We start from the raw sequence: 9,353 nt of genomic DNA on the forward strand, positions 1-9,353 counted from the left end.
TCAAAATAAAATTGATTATCTATTTTTTTTGTTTACTCTAGTTATTTTTAAAGACTACAAACACCTAACTTTGTTCAAATATCAATGAAGAAAGATTTAATATTAAGACATGATAGACGTAAAGTAGTCAAAATCTCATTCTAATTAATTTTTCTCAAGGACGTGCACAAAAGAATCATAACAGATAATATGAGACGGAAGAAGAAGTATTGAAGCTGCACTAAAAATGCAAATAGACTGAGACATTTGTATCCATAAAAGGCAAATCGATTGAGATACATTCACTTCTCTCACAGGGCGCAAAATAAGCACCACTACAAGGAAAAATTTCCAAGATTTGTTTACAAATCTGATTCTGACCCATAAAAAACACTACTAATAATATCATGTGGTTCCTAGGTCAGGAATTAGAGGAAAGTTACAATACAAGAAAATACCCCTAACCCAAAAAAATAAAAAAACCAAAAAATAAAATAAAAAATAGAGTGAAGAAAGATGTTAGAAAAAAGAGAAGCAAAAAAACACCAAATTGCTTCATCTTGAGCCATCCTTCTTAATCCCAAAAAAGAACTAACCCCTAATATTCACTTTTTTTTTTCTTTTCTTTTCTAAATACACCAAGAAAAGTAGTTTTGGTGTAACTGGTAAAGCTGCTGCCGATGGGACTGTGTACAATAAATCCTTGCGATCCGATCCTTTTCCGGACCCCGCACATAGCGGGAGCTTAATGCACCAGGCTGCCCTTTTTCTAAATACTTCAGCACCGGATCATAGAAGTCAGTGATTGAAAAACCATTTCTTCACAGGGAATGGTAATACCCATGTCGTGATCAAATCCAAATTCTTCCTCGGCCTGTTGGAGGAGGCATTGAAACTGAGGGTGAGTTAAGAAAGAAATTGGTACGACGTATCGAGTTCGATTCTCTCCCACGTAAACTGCAAAATGTCCTTTTGGTACGTCAATGGGAAGGCAATAATCTTCGTTGTCATAGCCTTGCTTCTTACCCAAACTTGAACACCTCTTCAAAATTTGTTTCAAGACTGTAGCTTGTGATAACTTGTTTGATTTTCTAATGGCCATTTTTGTAATTTTTTTTTTTGATGAAATATAAAGAAAGTTGAGAGCTTTAACAAGAAAGAAGATGAAAGAAAGAGATAGTAGTAAAGAAGTGGTGGTGTTTGGGCTATAGGATGTGAAACTATTTATTGAGGAAATACCAAAAGTTTTTTACTTTTTAGTTTTTTCTTCTTTTTATTTTAAAATACTATAATATGTGACAGCAAACTGCAAAGGACAGAACACGGGTATTTTCGACTTAGGTGTATGAGAGGAATAAGGACAAGGTGGGGGCCAAAGCCCATTGGGTTTTACGGCTCTATGTTGGTTCTCATTATGGCAAAGAGGACCCTTTTCTATGGTGAAGTTCTAAAATAGCCATTTTCACATTTTTTAATTGTAAAATAAAATAGATACATATTCAAAGTTATTAAAAAACAGTCAATATAAGAAGGGGTATTATCACTATTAACTCCCGCCATAAATTATTTATATCTGGTAGCAATAAAAGTATATAAAATTTGTATATAACTACATAATGTATATATATACAAAATATATATAGATTTTATACATGTTTTTGACCACATGTTAAGTGACTCAAACCCAAGACCTAACGGTTATGGGTGAGGGTACTTTACCAACTGAACTGTGCAACCCTTACTTGTCAGATTTCAAAGTAAAAAGACATATTTCATGACAATGTTATGGATAATCAATTTTATTTCGAACTTTAAAAGTGATAAATAATTAAAAATAACTATTTTTATTAACTACGATAACAATAATATGAGACGAATAATGTACATTTCTTTTTCTATTATTGTACAGACTTTGAATTGGTGTAGTATTTGATAGGTAAAAATTTGCCTGGTGGAAGAAACATGGCTTTCACTGTTCAAGGAAGGTCGCAAGTTTCAACAACAAAAAGATTTAATGGTACTTGTTTCTATTTCCAACATTCTGTCTCAACTTTTCTGCTCATTTTCCTTTTCAAGAAAATAGAGATTCAGTCTTTTCATATCTACTTTGTTGCTCCTACGGTTTTGCCTTCCTTTTCAAATTATTTTCTCACTTCCTATTTTTTTCAGATATGATTTTCTTTTTTTGTTTGTTTGTTTCGTTACGGATAATTTCTAGTCTTATATATCTTCTATATTATATTAAAATGAAAGTAGTATACATTGTGGTTAAGGCAAGTGACAAACTGAAATGAAACCACTTGACAATTTTAGGACAACATTAATAACTAAAAATTATATATATAAACATAATTAATGGAAGTAGTTTAATGAATCTTATACATAATCTAAATATATCTTAGACAAATCTAATCTATATATCTATAATTAAATGTATATGCATATTTGTATCTATATCTATATCTATATATTGATCTACTCATAGATTTTTTTCTATATTAGCTAGAAATATGGAGGTGAAAAATTAATTAAAAACTATAATAGAAAAAAAATATATAAAGACGTAAATTAAAAAAATAAAAATATATAAAGACATAAATTGAGATAACCTATAACTATTTATACTTTGGAGTAAGTTAAAACATAAAATAAAACTAAAATTTACTTAAAATATTAAGGATTTATTGAGTTTAAAAATTAAATAATTTCAAGCAGCAAAATAAGATCTTACATAAAGTATACAAATTATTTATAAGGTAAGAGAAGAAACAAATAATTAACAAAATATATTTTAATAACAAGAATAATAAATTTATATTAATACTGATAAATCATGCAAACGATACGTAAATATTACTAAAACATTTAGATATAATGCGTTCGAACAATTAAGAAAATATTTTTCTATGATTATTTTTGAATTAAGTTCAATTAGTTTAAATTTGAAAGAATAACATAATTTTTTGAAATATAGTCCAATTAAGAAAATAGAATGAAAAAAATTATTTGAATTTGAGATGAGAAAGTTTTTAAAATTTCATCTATATTGTATTAGAATGAGTGTGGTAAAAATAGATACTAAGTTCAAACAGGCTAATAAAAATTCACATGACAGTGTAATAATATTAGGTATTGAATAATATAAAATAAAAAATAAAGAATAAATAGAGAAAAAAAATAAAAATTCAGTTTTTTTATCATAGGAAAAAGGGTAAAACTTATTTAAATTTGAGATGAGAATTTTTTTATATTATACTAAGCAAAGTCATAATATAAGTCCACATAACTCAAGTCTAATAGTTAAAATCAAAAACAAAAAAATTGAATATAAGTTTAGAAAATAAAATAAAACAAATATACAATACTTAAAAATATTATTAAATTTTAAATAATTTAAATTTCGATTAAAGTTTTTAAAACAAAATAAATATTTATTTCATAATTTAAAAAATTATATATTTATCTTATATTATTAAAGAAAAGTAGTTGATAATGATATTAAATAAATTTACAAGTTAATGAAAAGCCACATAAAATGTAATAAGACTATATATTAGATTAAAAAATAGTAAAATTATGTTAAATTATTAGAAATTTAGTATTATAAATTAAAAGAAAGGGCTATTTCAATTTGAGATTAGAAAGTTCTTAAAACTATGATGTAAATGCTCAAATTATGGATAATACCACGAAATTGAATCTTATTTATGAAAAATAAAACAATAATAAAAAATAAAATTTTAAATTACAAAATAAATTTCTAATATAAGTAATTTTACAAAATAATTTGTATCTTAAAACTAAAAAACAAAGAAAATTTATGTAAAGAAATAAAATTATAATGAAAATATTATTACAACATTTAGATATAATATGTTCAAACAATTAAGAAATATTTTCTATGATTAATATCTGAATCCAGTGCTGTTAGTATGAGTTTGAATACATAGCATAATTTTTTAAAAATGTGGTCCATTTTAGAAAATAAAATAATAAGAATTATTTGAATTTGAGATGAGATTATTTTTTTGTTTTTTAAAATATTACGTAAAGAACTAAAATGACAATAAAAATATTACTACAATATTTAGAAATATTGTGTTCAAAAAATTAAGAATTATTTTTGTCTATATTATATTAGAATGTGTGTGCTAGAAATAGATATTAAATTCAAATAAGCTAATATAAATCCGCATGACAATGTAATAATATTAGGAATTGAATAATATAATATCAAAAATAAATAATAAATAGAGAAAAAATAAAAATTCAGATTTTTTTATCATAGAAGAAAGGGTTAAACTAATTTAAATTTGAGATGAAAAAGTTTTTTATATTGTGATAAGTAAAGTCATAATATGGATAAGTCCACGTAACTCAAGTCTAATAGATAAAATCAAAAACTAAAAATATTGAATAATAAAAATAAATTAGAGATAATGTGAGAATATTTATAAATCATACGTTTAGAAAATAAAATAAAGTAAATGTACAATAGTTAAAAATATTACTAAAATTTAAATAATTTAAAATTTTCAAGCAATATTTTTAAAAATAAATAAGTATTTATTTTTTTGATTAAAAAAGTTATTTATTTATCTATATTTTATTAAAGAATAGTAGTTGATAATGATATTAAATAAAGTTACAAGTTAATGACAAGTCACATAAAACGTAATAAGACTATATATTAAATAAAGAAAATAGCAAAATTACTTTAAATTATTAAAAATTTACTACTAGAAATGAAAGGGAAAGACTATTTGAATTTGAGATTAGAAAATTCTTAAAACTACGATGAGAATGCTCAAACTATGGATAATTGGTTATGGCACATAATACAAAAATAAAAATTATTAAAAATTATCAATAGATATTATAATAAAATAACAAATTTGATTTTACTTTGGACAAACCCAATATCACAAATTAGTACTAAATATGATATTAAGGGTAAAAATTTTAAATGCAAAAAACCAATTAAAAATATCACAATAGTTTTGAAAAATGTATAAATAAGGAGATAGCGATAATATGAGGACATTTATACTTTGAATTAATAAAAAAATGAAGTAAGTACATAATACACAAAAATATTATTGATTAACTTAGAAAATTAAAAAATAAAGTAATAAAAAAAGGTACCAAGAGTAAGTTGTGTGTGTATGTGTATATATATATATATATATATATATATAAAATCTAATATGCTCAAAATAACAGATATTACAATTTGAAATAATTAGTATTTTTTAATACGATCTGCGCATCGCGCGAGTTCTAATACTAGTTTTTCTTAAGGGGTAAAAGGAAAACATTTGGAGTGAGATGCCAAAAGATAGTTATTTTAGTTATTTCCGGAATTGATTATTCTATAATTATATCATCCTACAATGACAAAAAAAATATATATAGAGGGGTTAATTAAGGTCAACTTTTCTTCCCTCTTGTATTAGCATCGGTATAACCCTCATCAGATTTGGAAACTTAAAAAACTATCTTAAGTTACAATAAGACAGAATTTCCAGGTGGGATCGAGGTCATTGTAAGTATAAGTACTTTGAAAAAAGAATACATAATTTTTGAAGTACTCTGAATGTCATGTGGTTGTGACATATGTCTCCGTACGAAAATACTCAATTATCAAATCATGTGATTTAAAAGAATTCATTTCCAAGCAAATGAGTTACTCTCGGTCCACCAACAAGGATTGTGGTGGAATGGTAAGTACTCCTTCATCCTTAACCAAAAATCTCAGGTTCGAGTCCTTGGGTATGAAATCGTCTTTGTTAGGGAGCGCTTTACCCCCAATGTGGGACTTTCCGGCAATCTGGGCAGCTAGAAAAGGAGAGGGCGGTGTGTACAAGGCCCTGGAAGGAATTCACTGCCTTATGGCTGACGCGATTACTAGCGACTCAGGCTTCATGCAGGCGAGTTGCAGCCTGAAATCCGAACTGTGGACGGGTTTGTTGGAGTTAGCTCACCCTAGCAGCGGAATTGAATCAGAAAGCAAGACAGAACAGGCTCTTGATTTAATTTGGATTTGCTGCGCCCTGAATCAATCAAAAAGCTTATTGATTTGATTCATCCCATTTCATTTATTTGGGCGAGAGGGAAGGGCCCCAATGTGGGTACGGATACCAGGTTGGAAACCAAAAAAAAAGAGGAGTTACTCTCGGTCCAGTTATGATACATAGTTCGACTTGGTATAGACTTTTACGAGAAAAGTTTACTATGTGTATTGTTCAAATATATTTGAAATGACTTCCTAAGAGAAATAGAAATTGTGCAAATACTATTACTATTTTACGTGACACACTTTTATAGCAAACAAATTTTAATATATTAATTTGACTTGTGCAAGTATGTAATTTTTCCCTAAATAGATGTACATTGTAATATTTTTCGAAATGATTTTTTCGAGTGATTATTTTTAGTTGCATAGGATTTTTGTTAATTTTCCAAGATGTCTTTCCTATACAATCATAGTTTTACTACATATTTTGAACATTTCGCCAATAAAATGTCAGATATATATAATGAAGTTATTTAATATTTGTGCTAAGGAAAATAATAAATATATAGATCCTATAGGATATAATTGTTGTATGGGACAAATGGTCCGAAAACTACTATTAGTAAATGCCCAGTTTGTTACATCTAAAAATAAAAAAGAATAAAGGGTATATCAAGAAATCACGGACGAGCAATAAGGTCTCGTTTGTCCATAAACTCTTTTTCCTTTCTTTTCAATTTTTTTGTTTTTCAAATTTGTTTGTCTATGAAATTTTGCAACCTCACTCGCAAAACTACAATATATTTTCAAGTGAAATACAAGTCCAAACACAATTTCAAATTCCAAATACCATTTTCAACTTAACTCCAAATACTATTTTTTCAAAAATTATAATTTTTATGTGCAAAGCCTACTAATAGTCTGTTTGGCCAAGCTTCTTTATTTGAGGTAAAAATGCTTTTTTTTCTTCTAAAATTAAGGTGTTTAGTCAAACTTTTGAAAGAGAAAAAGTATTTTTAAGGAGCAGCAGAAACAATTTTTGAGAAGCAGAACAAAATTATTTTTCTTCAAAAACATTTTTTAAAAAAATATTTTTGAGTAAAATATATGTAGAAGCACTTATTTGAAAAAAGCATTTTTTACAATAAATTTATTTTAGAAACTTGGACAAACTGTACTCAGAAGTACAAACCTTTCATTTTCTAAAAGTTTTTTTTATTTTATTTTATGAATGTTGTGTTTCTACTTTTCTTTGATAGGGAAAACAAGTTTACTGCTGCAAAAGCATGTGCATTTCTCTCGTAAAGGGAGTACAAATTAAAGACTTTTGCAAGTTTGACCAGTCTGTTACGTAGCCGTTAGTTTACATCGTTATTTACAGTTTCACGATACCCTAGAGATACTCTTTTGATATTTCCGTCCTCGTTTTCTACGTTTCTCGAGAATCTTTCTGTCCTAGTTAGCCAAGCTTTTTAGTGTAAACCTAAGTAAATTTTAACTAACTCCAACTACCAAGGTAACTGATTCTTGTGAATCTGTCTATTAAACCAATGTTAGTTGGCATTATTTATTTCATGATTTTATGACTCATCTTTTTGGGTGTTTGACAATAAATTACGACTTCTATTTTTCTGTATTTTATCATGATATTTAGTAGTATAGGCCAGACTGAATATTTTTATTGCATTCAGTTAGTTTTTCGGTAGTCCCATAGTTTGTTAGGATAAATATCTTACACATATGATGGCTCTTGTTCCAAGGGGGAAAAAACTTGTGTGGAGACATAACATAACTAACTTAATAAAAGTTTTATCATTCAACCAGTTTAAACTTTCGAATAACATGAACGCTTCATCAATCATCATGATATTAAAAACTAATAGAAGTCTTGTGTTTAATTCTCATTGGCACCTAAAAAGCTAAGAAAATATTATTATATTGTTGAAGATAATGATCAGGCTAACAAATCTGATAACTATGCAATCACTTAGTTCTAGTTTAGAAGAATTAGGACTCTTTGTATTAGCTATCCTAGAAGAGTCCTACTCTATGTATTATAGCCAAAATATAGGATGAAAATATTGTATAAATACATAGGACTCATGTAACTGATTATCGATCAATACACTGCCTTCTTGATATAGTCCCTGCGCCATAATTTTACATGGTATCAGAGCTTCTTTGAAGCCAATCCCGCTGCCAAAAAATCCAGTTCTTACTACACAGTATCAACTCTGTCCATATGGCTTCCAACACCTTCTCAACAGCCTCTCTTCATCATCTCATTGCGTCATGCCCTATGAAGTTGAAGCCCTCTAACTATCTGATATGGAGAACACAAATGATGCAACTTATACAAGTAATGAGATTGAACTATCTCATTGAAGGAAGGCCAGAAATTATAAACATAGAAGGCATTAGTGAAAGCAGCGATAAAGATAATGGCAAAAGAGTTGACAAAGACAGTACTGCTGATGACCGGGTTGAAAAGGATGTGTTGTTAAGAAGTTGGATATCTGGGACAATGTCAGAAGAGAGCATGTATTTCATTGTGGGAAGTACGACCGCTAAACAGATGTGGGAATGCCTGGAAGAAACTTATCTGCAGGCAACAAAGGACAATGAATTCCAGTTGAAGCAACAACATCAAACCATCAAGCTTGGCAGTAGAACCATCGATGAGTATCTAAAGGAATTCAAAGGCATTTGTGATGGCTTGGCTGCTATACACAAGCTTGCGGATGATGATAGCAATGTAATCAACTTTGCTAGAGGTTTGGGTCATAAATACAAAACCTTTAGGATAGTGATGCTTGGCAAAGCACCTTATCTAACTCTAAGTAGTAGGTCACCTCTCTAAGAGGCTTTGATCTCAGAGAGGATGAAGGAGATGGCCGACAACAAGTGAATTACAATATGGTATTTGCAGCACAGAGGACATACAACAACACAAGTAGAGAAAGAAGAGGTAACATGAACTACAGTTCAAGATGTAGAGGCTTCAGGCCTGCCGGACAAAACAACAATCAAAACACTCAAGGATTTGGAAATGTTGTTAAGAGATAGGAAACTACAGGATCATCAGCCTGCCAAATATGTGGCATGAACAATCACACTGCAATAAAGTGCTTCTACAGATGTGACTTCTCCTATCAAGCACCAGAAGATTTTTCACACGCTCTTGCTACACTCAATGTAAACAGTCAGAGTGGTGGAGATATTGCTCACTATATGGATTCTGGAGCAATCACTCACGTGACCAAAGGTAACTTATCCAATCTTAAACCTTACAATGGAAATGATAAATTTGTAGTAGGAAATGTACAAGAACTGGATATCACACATGTTGGTAAAGGAA

The 9,353-nt window shown here is 28.5% G+C and overlaps 1 protein-coding gene across 1 annotated transcript; it reads right to left on the bottom strand.

Moving 5' to 3' along the window:
• Nucleotides 1–209: 209 nt before the first annotated feature.
• LOC104211631 (auxin-responsive protein SAUR50-like) lies at nt 210–1,156 on the bottom strand. Its single transcript, XM_009760718.2, has one exon. The coding sequence runs from the start codon at nt 1,079–1,081 to the stop codon at nt 758–760; it is 324 nt and encodes a 107-aa protein (XP_009759020.1). The 5' UTR covers nt 1,082–1,156; the 3' UTR covers nt 210–757.
• Between the last annotated feature and the right edge of the window lie 8,197 nt (nt 1,157–9,353).

The sequence above is a fragment of the Nicotiana sylvestris genome, chromosome 1 (assembly GCF_000393655.2).
Source record: "Nicotiana sylvestris chromosome 1, ASM39365v2, whole genome shotgun sequence".
Classification (NCBI taxonomy): Eukaryota; Viridiplantae; Streptophyta; class Magnoliopsida; order Solanales; family Solanaceae; genus Nicotiana; species Nicotiana sylvestris.